This window comes from Dinoponera quadriceps, unplaced genomic scaffold, assembly GCF_001313825.1.
Source record: "Dinoponera quadriceps isolate SergipeBrazil2010 unplaced genomic scaffold, ASM131382v1 scaffold3579, whole genome shotgun sequence".
NCBI lineage: Eukaryota > Metazoa > Arthropoda > Insecta > Hymenoptera > Formicidae > Dinoponera > Dinoponera quadriceps.
This window is the reverse complement of record NW_014557637.1, coordinates 493,384-516,295: the sequence shown is the minus strand read 5'-3', so window position 1 is coordinate 516,295 and position 22,912 is coordinate 493,384. Positions and strand designations below refer to the sequence as shown.

Here is a 22,912-nt window from a genome sequence, read left to right as displayed (position 1 = left end):
ACACACACGCACGTGCCTTCGCCCGAGGACGAAGGGCTGGTGGTGGTGGTGGCCGCGACGCGGGCTCGCTCGTGCCCCGCCGATTCCGTTTCGATATCCTTCGACGTGTCGCGCCGAGACCGAGTCCCTTTTCTTCCTCCTTCTATTTCTACTCCCTTATTTTTATTACTCTCGCGGCACGCGCGATCGCTGCCGCGATTCCCTTCCTTACGCGTTATATCTCCTTTTTACCCCCTCTTCCGTCTTCTCCTCCTGCTTCCCTTTCTCCCCAAGCATATTCGTCGTCTAGGCACAAATCACTTTCGCAACATTTCGGTTAATCTAGCGACCGGTCGATCGTAGTGCGCGCGCCTTGCACGCGTGTGTCATCGTCCTCTCTCTCGCAAACGCGCGGTGTCTCCTCCCGTAGGCTCGCTCGGCGGCAAGATCGGCCGAGGATCCGGGTCGTTCCGCCTCGTCGTCGTCGTCGCTCCGACACTCTCTCGACACCCTCCCCGGGCTGAGCATCCCTCCGTACGAAACAGCCCGGTCGTCGTCTCAAGCTCGTCAGGCTCGATCGGGGTAGCCGGCGCGCGGTTCACGGAGACATGGCGCGCGTGTCACTTTGACCCCCCGCCGACGAGCCAGCGTCCTACGTTTAGATTTCATCAGGCGAGCCCTCTTCACCCCCCCGACGACCTTCACCCCGATCGATCCCCGGCGAACTCTTGACCGACAGAGGGAGACTGACCAACGAAGGACGCTCCTTTTCTCGTCGGCCGCGCCGGTCAAAGGTCAACTGTCGCGATGGAGCTTCGCTCGACGAGCGGATCGGTGCCGTCGGTATCGTCGAACGAGACGCGTCCCGATGTCCGGCTTCCGCTTGCCCGGTCTCAGGCACCTCCTCCCCCGAGGCCGTTCTCGCATTCTTGTCACTGCTCGTTGCACTGGATGTCGCTCGTCCTCTCGAAGCTGTCGTCCGCGCTCCAGCCGAGGCTGGTCGCGCGGCGCAGACTGTTCCGCAGGAAGGTCGCGCACGCCTTGCTGCTTTCGGTGATGATCTCGTACAGCTGGTTCTCCAGGCTGAGGCTGCTGGTGGTGAGCAGCAGCGGCAGCGGTATCGGCGCGTTCATGATCACTAGGTTACCGATATTAAGAGGAGCTGTTTCCCATTGTCAGACACCGCTGTTCGGAAAGCGTGGCGGGGGAAGCGGGGGCGGTGGTCTCTCCGGCTGAGCGGGAGCGACGGAAGAGCGCTCGGATCCAGCTGCAAACACAACTGTGGGGTGCACGTTAGTCTCGACGCGTTCCTCTCGGGACGCGTGCTCACGTGTCAACGTCTTATTACTCGTCAAATTCTACTTCCGGTAGGCATGTCGCGCTAAACAGGTACGTGTGTGTGTATGTGTGTGTCCGGGTATGTGTTTGCGTGTGCATACTCTCGAAAGTGCAATCAGTGTATTGCCACTGAGAAGCAGTCAATAGTCATTTGTAACTGTTATTATAAGTATAGCAAATCAGTAAATTTTCGCAAAGTCTGTTCCACATAGCAACGACTGCTTTCATCGGGGAAATCTAACTGCGGGAACAGTGATAAAGATATTGTTTATTAGAGAAGAAGATGGTGTCACGGCTCCTGTTAATATCTCCATTATTAGGCAGCGAATTCTTGTCGTTATTGGATATTATTGGACATATGGGATAATTTATTTTGCAGTCCGTCATAATGGCGTTAGTATGGCAATTTTTTAAATTTATTTTAGTTGGAAGCCACATTACTATCCCGGTTTCTCTGCAACCCATTATACAGCGTCGTCATATTTTTAGAAATAACGTCTTAAATAATAAATATTTCGTAATTTTGCGTCTGGAATCAATGAAACAACACTTTGACGAATGTAATCGTTCAGATCTCAATTTAAAATAACGACTGTTGATGATGTTATCGTACAAATGCGGAGCCATAATACTGCCTTTCCTTCTACTTTTTATTATTTTAACTACATTTTTAAGACGTCTGCGATTTTACCTGAAGTATTGTTTATTTATGTTTAATTCATTTAGTTTATATCGTATTTGGAAAAACACCCTTATCCCGATGTGATTCGAACTCGAAATCTCTGGCTGAGTCTGTCTACCATATGACGTATAGTTTCCGCTACATGATGCATATAGCAATACGTAATAGCGATTTGTAGTGAATCTTTCGCTGGTAGAAATCAGTGAAGTATAAGACAGAGTGAGACAAAAGAACCGAATGGGACAAAAGAACTGAATGGAAGTGTCTCCGCGAAAAATTAATGAATACTCACTAATTATCAGTGCAGCACTGGTTTTACCGATTCAACCAGTGACGTTTTCACTGATTCGACTTAAGAGAGTACGTATGTATGTATATATATGCATATATCGTATCTCGTACAAGACGGCAAGCAAGCTTTTCTACTGCTGTCTCACGGGCGAGGAGGAAGAATACCGAGAGAGCGGGTCGTCGGCTTGGCCGTCGTCTCGGTCGGATTAACTCGGCGTGGCGGGCTCGAGAGCGATCACTCCCGCGATAATCCCCCGTCTCTTTTGTCCCCCCGGAAATACAGAGTGCAGCTAGCTAGAGACGGGGCGGGGGCGTCGCGCCTCGGCGATTATTATTCTCGAAACGAAGACGTTAATTACGGGCGCAGCGCGCGATACAAAGGGGAGCGCCTTCTTTGTAACCATTACTCTCGACGGCCTCTCCTCGAGCTAATCCCATGCAATTTCAAGCGCATCTGCGGAAACTGGCCAGAAAGAAGGTGAATCGCGCTCGAAGGGTCGGGGGGTCATCTCACTCGTGTGAGCCTCGAAGTACGGATGCGTCGGTGTCGGGTGTGCGTCGTCGGCCGATTCATTTAGGCGGTGATCGCGAAACGCTAATTTCGAGGTGATTTCAACGCTTGCCGCCGCTCATTCATCGCGGATATCCTTGAGCGAACCCCTCCGCTCGAGCGGAAAAATAACGGCGATACCGTCGACATTGTGTCCCTGCTTAAGTCGTGTGGAAAGACCATCGATTCATTCGGGGAGATATTCAGTGTACACTCGTTCGTGGTAATGTAAGAATACATAATTCGTTTCTTCGTGTCCCTCGGTTCCCCACCGGGTGCGTCGATTACGAATCAATCACGCACGAGAGATCCGAGAAAACGATTCGTTCGCCCTTCGTTTCTTCCTTTCTCCCCTCGAAAACCGAACGTCCGCGAGAACCGCGTTCGACCCTCCCGGGGTGCGGAGAGATACGCCCGAGAAGACTTTCAAACTTCTCGGATGAAAACTTCTCGCTCTTCTACGCAACTAGAAAGAGATTACATTCATGCGCGCATGCCCCTTACACCACTCATGCTGCGAAAGTATAAGTATCGAGTTGTCGATTGTAATCGGTTACGATTGTAATCGTACCAAAATTAACAGCGCCAGCAACAACAGCAGCAGCAGCAACAATAACAACTGTAACAACAATAACAACAACGACGACAACGCGCCAAGTATACGTATATATGTACATCGGCTTTCGATGAATAATGCGTCGCGCGGCCGGACGGATCCTCCGTCGTGGATCGCCCGCTACGTCGGTATGCGCGTGTGTCTAGAGTGTGGAATTCGCAATTGGCCCGCCTTCCTTTAAACTACTACAAAGGCCAGTGACGATATAGCGCATTATAAGTAATATATATAATAATAATAACAATGATAATAATAATGTATGTACGATAATATATATCCGTAGAAAAACAAAGCGGTACGTGAGTGTCTACCAACTTGTTGTTACGTAAGATTATACACGTAGCGTCAACTAAGTCCAAAGACAGTGTAGAGATACACACAGGATGGAAAACTGTCATATATATTGCACAAAGAAAAGAGAGAGAGAAAATTAGAGAAAGTGAGAGAGAGAGAGAGAGAGGAAGAGATAATAGTAAAAGTATAGACGTCCCATATAATCCAGAAGCTCGCAGTAATACTGCTGCAATGTTGCAATGTTGCTAACGTTGCAGCATTGTTAACGTTAGCTCTCGCGCTATGCGGGGTAAGATATCCATACACAGAGCTTATCATCCTGGAACACGTTGTCACACTTCGCGTCACGAGGTGTGCAGCGCGGAGGAGACGCCGTCGAGAGAAATTTGAAATTGCTCTCTCCTCCCGGGGGCGACACGTTTAGAAACTCCCGATCGTTCGTATGTGTTACGTAATTCCACTGTTACCAGGTATGTATTTTCACGACGCTATCGCGAGTAGCTACTGTGTACGCGCGCGCACGCACGCCCGCACACATCCACACACGCACGCACGCACACAGATACACCGTCAGAAAAATAAGCTCTAGTGTGATGAACGAGGCTCGGAAGAAGATTCGCCGAGTTCCTGGAGTAATGTCGCGAGGAAAGAGAGAGAAAGAGAAAGCGAGAGAGAGTGCCTAACCCAAGCAGTGTGAATGAAAGGTAGCTAAAGTAGAGATAGAAGTAGAGATAGAAAGACAGAGAGAGAGAGAGAGAGAACGAGATCTACGATTTTTAATTTGTCAACGTAAACGATCACGCAGAGTGAGAATGAAAGTAAAGTCAGTGTGAATGTCAGTGAAGGAAAGTGTCCTCCGTCGAGACCCTCGGATTTTTAGCCTGGAGTTCGATTTTTTTTTTTCTTCTTTTTCCGTAGACAGACGAGCGAGAAAAAGAACTTAATGAGTAGACTTAATTAGGTGGCTCCACCTATTGTATGCGAACGTTCGAACGAACTTAGTGTCGTTGGAGATCGACTGAAACTCGCGATTTCTCGATATGTATAATAACACGTGGCTTCGCGGAGCGCGCGCGTCGCACCGATCTCCCGTCGTCTCATATTATTCAAATCCACTCCACGTTGTCCTAATTTACTATTGGCAACGCGCGAAAGGTAGATAAGGTACGGTTTAATAATGTCCCCGCGATATATATATATATATATATATATGAACACTCGTGTGTGTCTTGTTCGTAGCGAAGCGGCAATGTATACTTTGTCGTATAACCAGCACTTTGACGCCTCTGCACTTTCGAATTATACTGAAAGCAGAAAAGAAACGTTCGCAAATAAATTCAAAACAGATGTTCCACAATGAGACTACAAATCAGGAGAAACTTACGAACATACATATACGGCATTATAACATGCAGAATGATGAAGGGGGTGGGAGGGGCTGGGGTCGCGCGGGTAAAGCGACACACGGCAAACAATTCCTCCTACACTGGGCGGACGTTGCTGTATCGATTCGCACGCGTTGCGCGACGTGAATTAATTAATTAATTAATTGCTCCTCAAACTCACCGTTTGCCTCGTCGGTAAACGGCAAAATGCTCGACGTGTTTTTTTTTTGTTGCTCGATACTCTCGAGAATGGAGCCGAAAATACGCGAATGTGAAAGACGTCGGTGAAATTCGCGATCGTGACGATCGAGGTGATCAGGCTCGAGAATGAACTATTGAAAAATGTATACTAAATGAATTTATGATCTATGAGAGATTCAATTGATTTGGAGTCGAATTTGACGCATTGACTGCCACATATTGCGTAAATGTAACACGTTGACGCTTTTGGAAGTGGCAGTATTACATAGGAATATAATATTATACCTACACAGTAACAAATTTTGTGTTGGTTTAACATGGGGAATACGTTAATAAGTACATAGATATATCTTAATTAACATATTCATCTTGTTAAGGTAACACAAAACGTTTTACTAATCAGTTTCCAGAAATCAGTACCATAAGTATCAAAATATGTTTTCTTAATATGAGGAACTAATTACAAAAAAGAATTTGACATCACGGTAAGTTTGTTTGAGGACTTCGTGGCAGTCATGTTAACAACGTCAGCGCACGCATTGATTTTTATTCGTTTTATAATGAGCGTTTGTTATAATTGCTAAAAATGTACGCTTATTTGCGAAATGAAATTAAAAGGGAGATCACGTGAAGATGTGCGAAATTGAATTGAATACACCCGATCGGCCCGATCATCGCGAACGGCTGAGAGGAAACCGCGTTCCGAGCTCGATCTCGCAATTTGCGGCTGCGTGTTCGAAGAATTGTTTGTCTTGAAGGTGATAAGGACCACAGATTGTTTACGGATGACGTTGGTCGGGTTTTGTGTTTTTCTGTTTCGTTTTTTTTTTTGTTTAAGCCTTACATGAATCGGGATGTGGCTTCTCCTCCGCCACCATCAGGGCTGCGCTCTCTGCTGGCGGTATGTGTCCCTCTAATGCATTCACACAGTTTAGCATGCTCCTGTAAAACATCACGCGACTTGTCCAAGTTTCCACCTCTTCAAACATTTCGGTTGATTCTTTGTGTTTTTTTTTTTTATTTTTGTCTCTTTTTGTGCTCTCTTTCCTGATTACACGAATCCACCTCCGGAGCGCCGATTCGACATGCACCGGTGTTGTAGCGTGCGCGAAAATACACCACGAGTTTAATCGCCACGATTTTTAATTTCGCATCGCATTCGTTACTTTTTTCTCTATTTTATTTTCTTCGGAGCCAGCTACACCGTTTGCGACTTTGACGTTAACTTATCGGCCGTTATACACGATCAGATGAACTGGATATTCATTGAAGTTTCATTGGTACAGCAATGATACACGAGTCGGAACGAATGATTGATGATGATACGATGTAGGAGAAATGGCTATAGATGCAAAGGAAACTCAAAATGGCGATATTTACAAAAGGAAAAACGCAGGCTCATCGTTATTGTATACGCTAATGGTCGCACGTTCTACGGTCACAATGTGATGAGATATAAGAAATGAAACAAAGATGTTTTCTTCCCTCGCACTGTGTGCGAGAGAGAGAGAGAGAGAGAGAGAGAAATAGATAGATAGATAGATAGATAGAGAGAGAGAGAGTGCTCCTAATTTTCCGCCGACATCCCAGACGATAATTCAGATGGTTATCCGAATGACGTTTTCCCTAAATCGCCGGACGCCTCCGTTACGTTACGTTTTTCTTATGGGTGTGCATAGAATATATAAACGTGTGAATAACACTCGAGACTCTCTTTACAATCTACTGTGGATTCGGAGATCCGTGGATCCACGCATAACTCGGCGGATCCAAGGATGCACAGCTGTACTCGTGCGGACGTGTTACACTTTGACAATACAAATGTTAATTATATGTACGTAATGATTCATTTCACAGTTTCTAATCTTGTACTATTACAGCGTTTTCACTGGCCTGTGTAGTAGAATTCGTGATGGGTATGCTTACGAAAATAAGGAAGTAAGAAATAGAAAAACAAAAGAGAAGAGAAAGAGGGGGGGGAGGGGGAATCAATCAAACGGTGTTGATCGACAAAGTTCGGCAGCCCGTGACGCAAAAGATTACACACCTAGTAGGAATTCGATCAAAAGACGATTTCCTACCTATGGGGGGATCATCCGAGGAAACATGAGTCGTGAGGTCTCGACGAAATCAAAGAACCGACGATTAACAACGTAAGATTTCTCGCGCGCGCCCATTTCGCGAGGACACGCGCGAGAAGTTGAGATCGCGATTCCGCGATCGGAAGAAAAAAAAAACTCAAGCCGGTGCGCAATTAAATAAGGAAACAGATTTATTTCACAACACAGAAAGTCTATACGGTCTTGTTCGGTGATGCCGAAATATTCGTATATACGTGGTATATATATTACATAATACTAACGAGCGGTCACACTCGAGAAGCGTATTATATAAGTATGTATTGTATATACAGGATGTTCCAAACATCGCGACTATAATTTTACCGAAAAGTTCTCCGAGCTATTAGAGTTAAGTTTACCTCGGCGAAAACATCGAGATAGTAATAGTTTCCGTTACAGAGCGATCGGAAAGTCGGGATTTTTCGCAAACTGAACTTCGGGCGACCAAATGGAGAAAGAAATTATTTTCTTTTAAAAGAACCTTACTTCGGGCTTTGGTTACAAAAATATGTCAAGTTGACAGAACTTAAAGGTCGCCACGAATAATGTCACCCCCTCGACATTCTCAATGAGGAAAAACTGTCTCCGAAATGCTCCGAGAGTCTTTCGGTGAGATGAAAGTCGCGAGGTTCGGGACACCCCGTATGCATATAATGCGCATCGTACGCACATACATACACATATACACATATGTGTATGCAGTGCGCGTGTCGATTGACAGTTGTCTCACAGTTCTATCGAGCAGCAGGACTCTCGTCTGATCCGCGAACAATTAGTCTAGGTCAATGTCTAGGTTCGGCCAAGGTACGCGCCACACATGGTCTCTACGACATTTCTCTCTCGCTTTTTCCCGAATGCACGACATGGCGGATACAATTTGGTGATTACTAACGTTCTCGTTTGTCTAGGATTTATAGATTATCGGTATCGTGCGTATGGTTGGCAGTGGCGGCGTCAGATAGGACGGTCTCCCTGCTAGAGTTAGTGGTGAGCTCCTCTTCCCTGCAAGACAACAACGTTACATGGCCATCGAGCCTCGAATCGAATTTGTTTTTTTTTGCGAATCTTTGCTTTTCAGAGAGAGAGAAATCCTATTTTCTTTTCTTATTTCTTTCCGCTTGTTTCCTTTCTTTTCTTTCTTTCTTCTTATTTTATTTCTTCCTATCTTTTACACGCGAGTCACACCTATCGCAAGCTCGTACGTTCCTCTCTAAAACGTTCACGCACAATGCATCCTACGTGGAGGAACTAAAAGGTAAACGATCGATTCTATAATATTTCCTTTCGTCATTTTCTCTATAGTGTTTACTCGGATGGATGAGACATCGACAGCTCGTGTTTCAAACTATATCACGCCGGGTATGTCGCAGCTAACGCTAAATTGGCCCCGGTAACTAATGTGCCTCTCTCTAAACTGCACATGTATGCTTTCCCGTAAAAAAAGAAAAGAAACAAAATCGACATATCGATTGTCAATCGAATGCGATAACTAATTGATTGTACGATGACACAACGATAAGACGACACACCAGATGAATGACGTAAGATCTAAATCTAAGATGTCCTTCGATCGAGAGAGCAAGGCACACCGCGGATAAACTCGTCTCTTGAATCTAAATATCGTCCGATTCTATATATTCCGATTTTTCCGATACTTCTTACGGTTATTCTTGAGTCAAAATTGTAGTTCTACGTTAAGTCTATTTGGTCCTACATTAAGTCCTCAAGTGGAAAAAATGACAATAACTTCCCATTTGTAGCATCAAAGGAACACAAGTGGTTTTTTAGCGCTGCAAATAGGAGATGAGACATCTCGAACCTAAATTTTAGTTTTACATTAAGCCTTCAAGTGGAAAAAGACGACAATAACTTTCTATCTGTAGCATCAAAGAAGTACAATAGAAAACTTTTAAAGACTTACGACTGTATTCTGAACCCTCTTTTATCGATAAAAGTGCTTTAAATGTGGCTCTTCAGACTAATCAGATGGTTTCTAAATCACTTTAGAACTACTTCTATCACGATATCATTTTTTTCGGATCTTAATGTAGAACTAAAATTTGTACTCATGTTCGGCCGAATTTCGCACGGATGTTTCCCACGAACTAAATAATCTTTCGGACACTTTTACCGTTCCAAAACTTTTCGCCCGTATTTCAAGAAATAAAGAAGAAAAGAAAGAAAAAAATAATTTTACGGACCAATCATATCGACTTCGAATTGCACTGCTCGTGTATTCGATTGCATTTTCTCTCCACGGTCGTATCACGGATAGGTAAAGTGACAAAAAGAAAGAAAGAAAGATCGAATGATTGACACACACAGGATCGGACGACTCGGCTTGTTAATTCAGTCGTGAGAGCACAGGTTGTTAGAAGCGCAGCGATTGCGTATTGTTAGTCGGTTACTCGGTTAGTCGGTTAAACGAACAAATTCGCAGATTAATTAGCAAATTCACGAAATATTTAGCCTCTACCAGCCCTGGATTTTCCCCATCGCCGTGTCTCCCTTCACCAAAGGNGGGGGGGGGGGGGGGGGCATGTGCCTTCGCGAGGAAGCGAGTCCCGCGATAATGCGAGAGAGTTAAAACGCGAATAAGCCCCAAGCGCATTACCTTCGATCCTCGTTAGTTACCGTCCGATTAACAAAACACGGCGATTACGTCACGCTGTCTCTTCTAATCGGATCATCCCGACGAACAAACGAACCCAAGAAACTCCCGCCGTAATAACATCGCGTAAAAAGCGACGTAGTGGTGTGGCCATCGGCCGCCGGTTTCTTCCCGACGTACGGGAGAGGCACTCCCCGAATGTTTCGGCAAAACCTTTCCTTAGTCGGACAAGGAATTCTCGTAAAACTACAAGAAGGGTGAAATAATCACCGAGGAGGAGGGAGGTGGGAGGGTTGGGGGTAAATGGGCGTAAAGAAAACGTCTCGCACGCGCGAGTTTATCGTGAGCTGCACTGGTCACAAATAATAAGGAGAAAAACGTCCCTCGTCTTTTCTTTCTCGCGCGTAGACGCGAACGAAAGAGCGAAAATCGCGCGAACGATCGCACGCGCGATCTTTTTTTCCTTTTTACTCCTTTCTCTCGCTTTTCTCGAATCGCGACGAACGGCGACGCGTATATATATAATAGAGAACGTTGCAAAAGCGTCGGAAGGGGGGGTGGTGGGCCTTCGCCGCTCGTCCGCACGTCGATCGCAAACGTCGAGATATATATCGTGTCTCTCAACACAACTCAGGAATCGCTCGTAACGCCAAACAGTAAGTAACGTAAGCACTAGAGAACGCATGCAGTCGCACAGTACAGCGCCATAAACTCGTGCCAACTATATCGACATAAAAAACTGTTTCCAAGACTCGCCTCTCGCCGAGACATTTACTGGGCATTGTATAGACTAAAAGGAGCATGCTGTAAAATACAAGGCTCCAGGAGGTAGTCAAGTGATCGGGGCTGTTATGTACAGAGCGATCCGGAGACGCGGCTCCGGTCGTTCTTGCGCGCTCTCTAGCCTCGCCGAAGGCACGCACACTCGCATCTCGCTCCGTCTCGCGTAAGTGAAGCGCGAGAGTAATGCGGACGGATTAATAATTAAGTGTGCAAGTCGACGCGTGTGCGTCGGCTGTGGATAAGAAATTCGAGAGATTAAAACGACGAGTTCCCTCGATCGGGCGGAATCGCGAAACTTTTAGGTGGACGGCGACGTTTACATAATAGCCCTGACGAACTTTTAGAAACTGTGAAATGTATCTCCACAAAAGAAAAAAACGAACAATTTATATATATATATATATGTATATATATGTAATATATATATGGTAACAACTTGTCCATGCAGCTATGTATATATATATATATATATATCTGTCTCTCTTAGTCACAGCCTGACTGTTTACGCAATGAGATGGAGACTCGCATGAGCTGATAGTAAGTAAAGATGTTTCGACATGCCAGGCCGTTAGACCAAAGTTTCATGATAATCTCATGGTTAGCTGGGGATTATTTTTTAAACCAGCGGTTATCGCCGATCGCCTCTCTCTCTCGGAGATTGCGTCTGAGAAATATAGATGTCAAGCGCTCGAGACGGACAGACGGAGAATTGTCTCTCTTTCGGCGTCCGCATATACTTCTCAGTTGCCGTTGCGTCTCGTTTCACGGAGACGCTTCCCGACAAACTTGGCGGGCAGCTTCGATCAAGCAGTTAGTGTTTTTTTTTTCTTTTTCGCAGGGAAGGAAAACGATTGAATTATCTGTCGTCTGTTTGTGATAACGCAGTTGCGCTCGATGCATAAAAAATAATCCCTCTTTTGGATGTAATTAGTGGTGTCTTTGATCGTTTATCCTCATGCAGTTAGGTATTCGGTAACGTTCGTAATAATATTGTAACAAAGCCACCACAGGTAACAGGAAGTGTTGTAGCAGGACTCACCCATAAAGTCTGCTGTCCCGCAAGCTGCTCCTGCTCCGAATAACACAGAAAGCACAGTTACGATATATCGAATAACACAGTCGTCGACGTCGTAGTAACGAAACACAGAAACTAACGGAAAATCGTTACCAGAGAGAACCATGAAATAATTGATTTTATTGAAATGATACATGTACAATACGTTAAACAAAGAGAAAGAGAGAGAGAGAGAGAGAGAGAAAATATATGTTCATTTGGCCTTGAAAATATAACAATAAGACTGCGAAATCTCTCTTCCCCCAACACGAGACTCGAGGAAATAACGTGTCTCACGGATTACATTACTCGTGAAAGAAACTCGCAATCTCCCGATAAATCTAGTTACGACGGTTTTGCATGACCGACCGATTGACAGATCGATCGATCGTTCCCTCCTATGTATAACACAGAACACAGACACGTTCTCGCGACCCTCTCTCCGTGATCTTAACAAGGTGTGGTCTACACTGCGAGGATCAAGAGCAAGATAGCTGAACTGTAGCACCTTGTTCGCAAATTTTCCACTGACAGGATTCTAAAATTACGTTCTTTTGGTTTACTTTGGTATTTTCAGAAGCTAGTAACCTACTACGGAGATTGTTTCTTTTTTTTCTTTTTTCTTTCTTTCCTACGCTTTTGTTTCCTCGTACATAATCTTCTCGTTACATGATTCGCACGATATGTCTTCTATTTGCTATCGATTAATTGATAATGCGTCTTATTCGTAATAAGTATATGCAAAATCGAACGTCTCTTCCGATAGCTTGACGAAATGAGAAAGAAAAAAGAAGGAATTCGCGAAGATATCGTTTGCGACCGAAGAAAAAAAAAAATAAGAAACCAAGCGCGGCGTGATGAGATTTTCAGTGTGAGATCCACGATAATAATAACGTTCTACTTAGACATATGTACAAACGTCCGCGCGCATAAGAATACAACGTAATTCCTCTCCATCTTAAAAACGAAACTTTTATCACAGTTGAACTCCTGTTATTGCTTCGAACAAACAGCGATGCATGCAAAATGCGTAGCGTAATATGCTGTCCCGCCGAGAGTATATATAATACAGTAGAGAGAATATATATATATGTGTATATATATATACGATCGTCTTAATAAATTATAAATATATATATATATAGATGCATATAAATATGCATGTATAAAATGCGTCGTCAAAGATTCGCGAGAAATTCCTTATTAAAAATAACAGACACTTTTTCGTTATCAGATGTATACGGACGGTCGGACGGACGGACGGACGGACGGATGCATGGACGGATGCGATAACAGTATCTCATACACCAAAATACGGCGCGTGTATACGGTTAATTTATCTCTAAGTCTCTAAAACCTTCCTTCTCCTTCGGTGCAATTAACGGTTAGTTAGTAACTTGTGCGGTTAATTAGGTTCGAAAACGTGAACTCGATCGTCCATTACTTAACGTTAACTTCGAATACGTACCGAGTCGGAAACGAAACGGGATACATTGAAAGGAGAGGGAAGCGAGAGGGGAGGGAGATGGGGGATGAGGAGGGAGTATATCGCGGTTTCAAGCTATGTATACATACGTATATATACGTATAGGTATGTAATAATAAGGTACCGGAGAGAATTCCCTCTCGAAAGAAACTAAAGAGAGGCGGATGCAGAAGTCCTCAACTATGTATATAACATTTTGCTATTGTACGTACTGGGGATGGTAGTAAGTTGCTTATGTGCTGCGTACCTGTCGTTACCATGTCTGAATAAAGCTAGAATCTCTTCGAATGTTTTATTCTTAGTCTCAGGAACCTTCTTGTAGGTGAAGATCCAGAAGATGGCTAGAAATGCACTGAACGGTAGGAACGTGTAGTTTTCAAGGCTAGTCTGTAACAGAAGAAACGTGGGCACGCAGCCGTTTTGGTATCGAGCCGGATCTGCGACCGATCGCGTTATCACATCGACGAATAATGACGGGAAAATAATTGATATTAACGCGTCCCTCGCGTCAACTTCGCTCGTCGACGATTCAACGACTAACCGTGCTCGCGAATATACACAGTCGGCAGATTATAGCCCGGTAAATACCAACAGCAATATTATAACAATGTTGTAATTTCCTATTTGACAATGTAATTGTTACGTATAACGCATGTTATGTTGCATTTACATTGCTGAGTGGAGAATTATAACATTGATATAACGTTATTGTTGGTTGTAATTGGTGTTTGCTCGGAGGTTGTAACGTTCCGTGTCCAACAGGAGAATTTGTTTTTTAGTAGTTCTTGTTATATGCATTTTCCTATCGGATACGATATGCGTTGCGAGGCTCATTGAAAGAAGCGACCTTTGATTTGCCGACTATGTACAGTCGGTGTCATATATATTGTACCATTCCTTGGATTAAAATTTTTTACTATTACACAATTTTTAGCATTTTATGTGTATAAATAAAATTGAAACTATTTTAATCAGAGCCATCGTGTAACCATCTGTCTAAGGAATAGTACAGCGTATATGACGCCGACCGTACGCGTTTCGAGAAGAAATCGGCAAGAACACGGATGATCGGGTCACGTTACTCACCTTCATGCTTGGAAAACCGATGCCAACCAAAAAATTAGCTATCCAGTTGACGAGAACCGCGATGGACATGGCGGCCGGTCTGGGGCCTTGCGAGAACAGTTCTGCCGTGATCATCCAGGGTATCGATCCGGGTCCTACCGCGAAGAACACGACGAAGCTCAGCGTCGACACCACCGAGAGATAGGACATCCAGTCGATCATTTCCTGCACATAGCCGAAGAACTCCTATCAGGCAGTAGAATCATGTTCTTCTTTCCTGAGCAGCTGGAGGAGCCTCAGGAGAAACGAAATCATAATACGGCAGGCCAACTCAAAATCGAGAACTTGAGAAACCCATATGCGTCGAAAACGATATATATATAGGCGCACAGAAAAGTAACTTGTATGTATATATATGTATATACAATGTACTGACATGCGGTGCGCAGCTCAATCCTGTGTACGTAAGAGGCATTGCGACGTGATTGCGGCGAAGTATCTCGTAGAGAATAGTGACGGTGCCTAGTTATATTTACAGTACCGTTCCCTCGTCAAGCGGTGAAGCACGTTGAGATTCATGATGGGTGCCAGGATTCGCTTCGACCTCGAGTACTCAGAATAGACGAATGCGACCGGCCGCATGGGAAAAAAGTAGCTCCCGCGGGTAAACATTGTCCGTCCATATAATACAGTTGCAATTTAGTTAATTTAGCTCATTCTTTTTGTCTCCGCATCTCCGCCCGGAGAAAAATAATTTTGCTGATGCAGCAAAATTATTTTCTTCCGTGTAGGTTTTTAGCTGCCGCAGATAAAATCTAGGCCCTGGTAACTAAATTACAATTATATTATACGGGCGACTAATCCCCTTTTTCCGACCGTGGTCGCCGGGTTTTCCTACGATCGCGAGACACCCGCACGCGAAGTCTCGAAGAGGCCGGGCGTAAGAAGTTTCCTACTTCCCTTCCGAATCCGCCATCCTTTCCTCGTGATCACCGGTAAACCGACGCGGGATGTGAATCGTACTGCTTGTCGCGGTCGTTAATATGTAAGCGAGCACTATTGAGAACGTAGAAACCCTTCACCAGTTTCCGTGAAAGCGTCCTCGGTGAATGGAGAGTCGCCCTTCGGGTCTTCGTTTTACTAAGATCGACGTGGTACACGTGGTGAGAGAAAGAGAGAGAGAAGAGAGAGAGAGAGAGAGATTAGTTTACAATTGGAACATACATCGGTTAAAAACCGGTCGATCATCGACGTAATGTGACACACAGAGCGACAGGTTTGAGCCGAGTAAAGAACACAGGCTGATTAATAACGGGAAGTATAAACGTCTCCTCCAGACAGTCACGAAAGAGGTCGTCAGTGGTGAGGGGGAGGGGAGGAGGGAAGCAGGTTACAAAAAGCGGAACTACCAGTAAAGCCGGAGTAAAAGGAACAAAACGGCGTGCGATGTGCGATACGTGCGACACCGTTCGAGTCTTCGCGTCTCCTTCTTCTTCCGCGTGTGTCTTTTTCCGCCTTCACACTTTGTTCTCCCTCCCAACTTTAATATCGTCCTCACCAACACCATCCTCGCTGCCGGGGATTACGGCGGCGAGGACACCTGGAAACGGCCGTTTGAATGATCACGAGTGCCTCTTGAAAATGTTTAGCGACGGTCGTTGAAAATATTTACGAGCATCCTCCTTCGGGAGGATTTTCCGCGCGTGACGGTGTCGCGACGTGTCACGACGGTGGTGGAGTTTCTACGAGGCAAACGAAAAGAACGACATGCGGGCGGAGGACGGTACTTATAAGATACATGAATGGCGGGGAGAAATTAACATGAGTAACGGTCGAGTGATGCAAAATTCGTAGAAGAGGTATATCAGTTGTGATTCTCACTGTCGGTGCAGTGCCGCACTCCAGCTGTGAACAAAGTGTTAAGTACACCTCCCGCCAAGGTGCATAGAGAGAGTGTTGAAAGCACAGATAAGTAGCTATGTACAGATTCACGTTTCCCGTGATGCGACTCCATCGGGTGAAAAGCACAGAAAGTTTTCTCAGCGAGCTCACGGAGACGGATTATTGAGAGAGAGAGAGAGAAAGAGATTTTCGCCGATATATTATTGCGTCATGCGCATAATCATTCGCAAAATCGGGATCTTCTGTATTTTTCCAAGCGACGCGTGGAACTAAATGATCGCTTTGTCTCCGCCGATGTGGAATATTACGCGGAATGTGTGACGTGTATTAATTATCTTATTGAGTTCATCAATTTCAATCAAATTGCCGGACAATGGACGCCCGAACGGGAATTCCCGAGAATCGATAATATTAAATATTATTCGTGACTATTCCTGAAATAATACCGTCGAGAGAAACGCCCGGAGCGGGATCGCCCCGGCGGCGACGGTTAATCGTTGCAAAAATAATAACGAGCGCGAGCGCGTCGTTTACATTCTGATAAAAGAGCGCGTGTCGGAATTCCAACTCACCTTTATGAGAAATGAAATTGTGATGAATATTGAAAAGATAAACATGCCACCGAGACCATACAAGTGCAATGTACGCCTTCCTGTCCTATCCATGAGCGGGATGGACACTAGCGTCATACAAACCATGATGGCACCTATGCCAATGGTTGCAAACTTGGCACTCTCATCCGTTAAACCAGAACTAGTGAACAGATTCGTAGAATAATAAAATACCTGTAAACAGAGCGCGATAACGCGATGTCAGTGAGACCCGTTCGACAAAACGTCGTATTTGAATAAACCAGCAAACATGATAACGTATTAATGACGATGTCATTAATAAATAAATGATACGTCATTTTGTCGTCATTGCTATAGTATCATGTTCGTTGGGAATATTCCGGAGAGCAAAGAGACGCGAGGCGGTTACTCACGGCATTGATACCCGAAAGCTGCTGCGAAAGTTGCATAACCACACCAATCACGAGAGGTGCTCTCAGAGTTGGGCTGCATATAAGCTCTGTCATTGAGATGGTAGACTCGGCTTGTTGAGCTCGTTCCTCCGCTCTCATCTCCTCAATGTCTTCTTCTACTTGGTTACTGGCTCTCAACCTTCTCAAAGCTTTCCGAGCCTCTTCCTCCCACTGTTTAGTAATGAGCAAATATCTGAAATCGCAACAATTTCCCGTCGTCAGTCCGGAATCTTAGTCTAAATCTCGAGATGGAGCTCGTTCCAGGAGCCATGCGGACTCCTGGATTACTCCTCCGAGGATCGAACCCATTCGGGAACACTTTTTTCATTTCGATCGCACAACAGTTCGAGTCGTCCTCACCTCGGAGATTCAGGGCAAACTGGAAGCAGCAGTAACTGTAGAATGGCAGGACAGATAGCTAGTCCTAAGAGAACGGGCCAACCCTCGTTTGTTCCAAGAATCTGCTCGATGCCCAGCACCTGGGAGACCAGGAGGCCCACCGTAACAGCGAGCTGGTTCACCGTGCCTAGGCCGCCTCTCAGGTTCAATGGCGCTATTTCCGATATGTACATGGGAACCAACGAGGTGTTCAAGCCACAATTGACACCGATGATGAAACGTCCGAAGAACAGCATCTCGTATGACTCAGCGAGCTTCGTGAAACCCATCAGGCACGCCCCCACGATGCCCAGCACGTTGTTTAGCAGTAAGCCTCCCTTTCTGCCGTTCGAAACAGAAGATCACAGTTAATTCTCGTGTCTCGCACGACTCGCCCGATTATCGTTCTCCGGTGACTTCCAAATTACAGAAAGGGTAACATTTTATGTTATTATCGAGCACATTTAACACTTTCAATACTCTTTATACGGAAATGTTTATACACAGATATATAAACGGGTTGCATTGAAAGTGTTAATGGAAAGTTTGTGAAATACTGTATATAAAGACATGACTATCCAAAGAAAAAGGAGTTTTAGAACATCGCAACGTCCACTCGCGCACATAAGGTGGCCCAAAAGTCGGTTACCGTCTCAAATTTCTCGGAGTTCTAATACACAGAAAGAAGTGTTAGATTTAAATAAATAATCACTCCAATACCCCTTAGCAAATTTTTACCTGGATTAAGTAAATTTTATTTGGATGATTCACTTGGAAAATATTTTACTTGGATCAAGTAAATATTACTTGACCTTAATAAAAATTTGCTAAATATTGGAGCAATTATTTACTTGAATCTATATTTTTTTTTCCATGTACAATCTGCAGAAAGAATTTTCAATGTATACTACCTGTAAAGGAGCGAATTTATCAAATTAGCAACTGACTTTGGGACCATCCTGAATTATGCTCCATTGAAAGAAACGCGAGAAGAATTGGCGCAAAACTGGAAGAGTGCCCAGATATTGTAATTTGGAAAGCGTTGGTCCGCCTCATCAAAATCGAGAAGGGCAATTTAGTCGAATGATGCACTAACCTGCCAAATCTGTTGGCAATTGTCCCTCCACTGAAGCCACCCACCATACCACCGATCGCAAATATGCTCACGGCCACGGAGTATAATTTCTTAACAGAATCATCCGAAATGTCTTCCCCGTACCTATCCTTGTACACGTCTTTCATAAAGTTCTCTATATTCTGCAAGAAATTTCGAGCACGATGAATTATGTACAGCAAGAGATATCGGACATGTACATAAATATATTCGTGACAATTATTCGGGACGCGCATGTAGCGTCGTGCCAATGTTAAAGGGCGTACCACTTCAGGCGCGTTAATCACTCCAGTGTTGTATCCGAACTGCAACATTCCCAAAACGGCAGCCAGTATCGCGTACGACAGGAAAAGCGTCAGTCCCTGCAAGCATTCGAATTTGTCGTTTACAATTTCACAATTTTACATTTTTTAACACTCTCAATACTTTCCACGAAGATCTTTGTAGATAGGTGTGAATGAGTAGCATTGAAAGTGTTAATAGAAGATTTCCGAGACACTACACATAGAGATATGGCTTCCTGAAGAAAAAAGCTTTTCGATTAAAAAATTATATTAAAACATACTTTCAAAATCATACAAAATACAATTTTCCCAGCATATACGTGCACTCAGTGCGATAAAAATGTATACTCGGGAAAGAAAAAAATGTGTTATAATAAGAGGAAAGGAAATTTAGCAAACGGGAGAGCAGTGTGTTTCGTAAAAGAACAGGACTGCTGCAAAATAAAATAAAAATACAGGAACATAACATTGTTTCGCAAACTTTTATTAACTGCTTCGTTGACACATACACACATACACACACACACACACACGCACACTTCCGGAACATAAAAATCACATATCAACGAGGAGATCAAGGCGCACGAAGTTACAACGTGCGACCGAGCATTCATGACACGGCTACTCGAAGTTCGCGTTCTCAAACTTAAAACATAAGAAAATCAAAGTGCGAAGAAAACGTCGCTGCTCAAAATCAGAAATCACCTGCTCCAAGAGCCTAAGTTTCCGCCGATGGGAATGCTCTTCCAGTCGATCCACGTACTCTCGCAATTCTTCTATTTCCTCCTTAACCTGCTGTACCGTATCTAGTTCGTGCTGCGTGCAAAAAATACATCTTAGATACTCGCATAGACAGTAGTTGCCATTTTTACATCATTGGAAGTTACTACATTGACCGTCGCGAAGATTTCATGCTCCTGGGCGTGAAGAGTTTTCCGCGCGCGCGATTCCACTCTCTAAAGTACAGCCAGTGTATTATCACGGAGAAATAGTCAATAGTCACTAGTAATCATAGTTATAACAAATCAATAAAATTTCGCTGCAAAAACAACAACCGTTTTTATCGAAGAAGTCTAATCGCAGTTGCGAGCTTATGAGAACGATCCGAACGGCTCTGTCGACGAAGATCAGCACAGACCGGAAACAACACACACGCCGGATAATGTACCTTGATCGCGACCATATCCCGCTTCACCTCGCTGACTTCGCTCTGACAAGACTCTACGCTCTTCGTGAGCTCCTGCAGCTGCGTGCGGATCTCGCAGAGAGCGACGGTAGTCTCCAGCTGGCGGTCACCCCGCTGCTGCAGCTCGTCCAGCTTGGCATTCAAGTTCGAACTCATAACGCTGACCTGTTTCTGCAGACTGTCCCCACACACACACAATCCCTGCGTGAATCTCGCTGATTCGTACGGTAGAGCGGATCGACATAGTCGAGCATATTGCCACTAGACAAATCAAGGCTAGCTATGCCTAAGTCCCTAAGGTAAGAGTCCAACTACCTCCGCGCTTAACTGCCGAGCCTCTCCGCCGTGCGAGCGTTTATTAGCCGCGACGCGTTCTCGCCTCGTCGCTTTATGCGCTTATTATGTCGCGTATGTATTCTATTTTCGCGGGTGTCGTCGCGTCGCGAAGGTACGGTATGAGACTTATGAGACATACGTGTAGAGCTGTGCAACGTTGAGAAAAAAACGATTCAACAGGTGTAACGGGACACCTTTAGCCCGCGAGAGAGCTCGAAAGCGCGGCGAGTCAGCGTTAGCTCGGCAGCCATGGGAACGTTGGTTGAGTGTGTATATATGTGTGTATATATATAAATATATATATATATACGCGAATATATAACACATGTGGACAGATAGAGATATATGTACAAAATTGACTCTCTCTCTATATATTATATATAATATATATTTATGTAGTATAGTATATATATATAATGTCACAAGTTGCAGAGAAAAACAACAGCAGACAAAATACAAACGCCACTAAAAGCACGTCTAAATGTGTGTGGTGAGTGTGAGGGTGACAGACACTACAGTGGTTATAATTATATATAGTACATATGAATATAAATATATTCTTCGTAGCTGTGCACACACATTAGATGGAAGTTTGTGAATTCGCGTGTGTGTAGAGCGACATATACGTATTATATATATGGAAAAAAAAAGTGCCTTTTTCTTTTCTCGCAAATGTACTTTCTTGTTGAGACAATGTCGGAAAGTGATGATGCTACGTCCGTGAAGTCTTAGGATCTCGCGAACCTAACCATATCGCCTCTTGGGAGCTATTTTTGTCCTCTCTCAGTGTACGATCATTCAATGACCACGATGCGGGAATGTGCAAGTGAGTGAATAATGATTGATCACACGCACGCACTCGATATACATGTATAAAAGACATGTGACGGAGGACCATGAAACTTTCGAACGACGGTGAATTAGCAAACTCATCGATCGATGTGCACAGCCAAGCAGAAAGGGTGACTTAAGATGAGAATATAATAAAAAAAGAGAGAGAGAGAGATTTTTCTAAAAACGTGTGATGGGCGACAGGTGAATAGCAGAAATGAATGAGCACATGATTCGAAGACGCGGGGAGATGAGACAGAAAGTAAGAGACAGGGAGAAGATAGCGGGTTCACGGGCAGAGAGATAGACATAGAGAGAGAGACGGACGTATGTACACTTATCAAACAAAGGATTGCACCGCCACCTGCCTGTCCGGGCGAATGGAGAACGATGGATCGGGAAGAAAGAGAGAGATAGATAGATAGAGAAAATGAGAGGGGAAAAAGAACCGAGGATCTAATGCATTCAAGAGTCTCTATCGTGGCCACGCATTCGGGGTGAGTGCAGCTAAGGATCTAACTCTGCATCCAAAAGAGATATCGAGGTTCGTTCGTATAACGATACCGAGTCAATCGAGCGTAATTAATCGTGCTTCGGAGGAAGCGTAACCCAAAAGTGGTACAAAACTATTTTTGATACGTGTACATAGATCAAAGACACGGGAGAGAAAGAAGAGAGAAAGAGAGAAAGATAGAAAGAGAGAGAGAGAGAGAGAGAGGGGACAAAGAGATAGATAAAAAAAGAAAGAAAAGAATGAAAGAAAGAGAAACAGAGAGAGAGAGAGAGAGAGCAGTGATGATGTTGTCATGTACCTGGGAGGTAGGGAGACCATGGCTGTGTTCCGAAACTACAGTAGCCTCTATGCCTCCCCACTCACTCCTCTTGATTCAGTATTTCGTCTTATTCTCACTGATCTATTTGTTCTTTGCTTTGTTCACGACATATGTACGTACGTTGGATTATCCACCAAATCCAATCAATTGACTCTGAACTGCTTGTTGTCAAGTGGGTCCACAACCAAAGGTGGAGGGGTAACGTGTGGCGGGAGGGGGTATAAGGCCCGACGACGCCCGCCCCTGCCTCTCTTATCTCACTCACTCTGTAAAACTTTACCTAGTTTGGAAACACAGTCGTGGTTCAGTCAAAATCATGTCATAATGATATATTCGCTCGCATTAGTAATCGTGACGTCCAATTCTTCTAAAAAGAGACGGAGCCGTCACGTGTGAAGAGAGTTTCTCACACATCACCATGCGACGCACCGCCAGCTTACTCACCCCTGCCTAGCCGCCCGCGTCCACAAGCGAGCTTGCAATTTGAATGGCCCATCACTTTATGCGGAACGAACAGTCGGCAAAATAATTTACAAAAATCAGCATGACCTCATGAGTGATAAAGAATC

At 44.5% G+C, this 22,912-nt stretch overlaps 1 protein-coding gene across 14 annotated transcripts in view; it reads right to left on the bottom strand.

Moving 5' to 3' along the window:
• Positions 1 to 4: 4 nt before the first annotated feature.
• LOC106749331 (glucose transporter type 1) overlaps positions 5 to 22,912 on the bottom strand; it is a 34,155-nt gene continuing 11,247 nt past the window's right edge. For 2 of the 14 annotated variants that reach the window (XM_014628681.1, XM_014628694.1), the window contains 12 exons: positions 20,326 to 20,521; positions 19,863 to 19,973; positions 19,140 to 19,235; positions 18,856 to 19,016; positions 17,742 to 18,101; positions 17,343 to 17,574; positions 16,930 to 17,142; positions 14,477 to 14,701; positions 13,638 to 13,777; positions 11,890 to 11,919; positions 6,181 to 6,278; positions 5 to 1,258 (listed from right to left, as the gene is read on the bottom strand). In XM_014628681.1, the coding sequence (XP_014484167.1) occupies positions 1,155 to 1,258; positions 6,181 to 6,278; positions 11,890 to 11,919; positions 13,638 to 13,777; positions 14,477 to 14,701; positions 16,930 to 17,142; positions 17,343 to 17,574; positions 17,742 to 18,101; positions 18,856 to 19,016; positions 19,140 to 19,235; positions 19,863 to 19,973; positions 20,326 to 20,521 (1,966 nt within the window). In that variant the 3' untranslated portion in view covers positions 5 to 1,154. The other 12 variants (XM_014628693.1, XM_014628682.1, XM_014628687.1 and 9 more) reach the window with 12 other exon arrangements.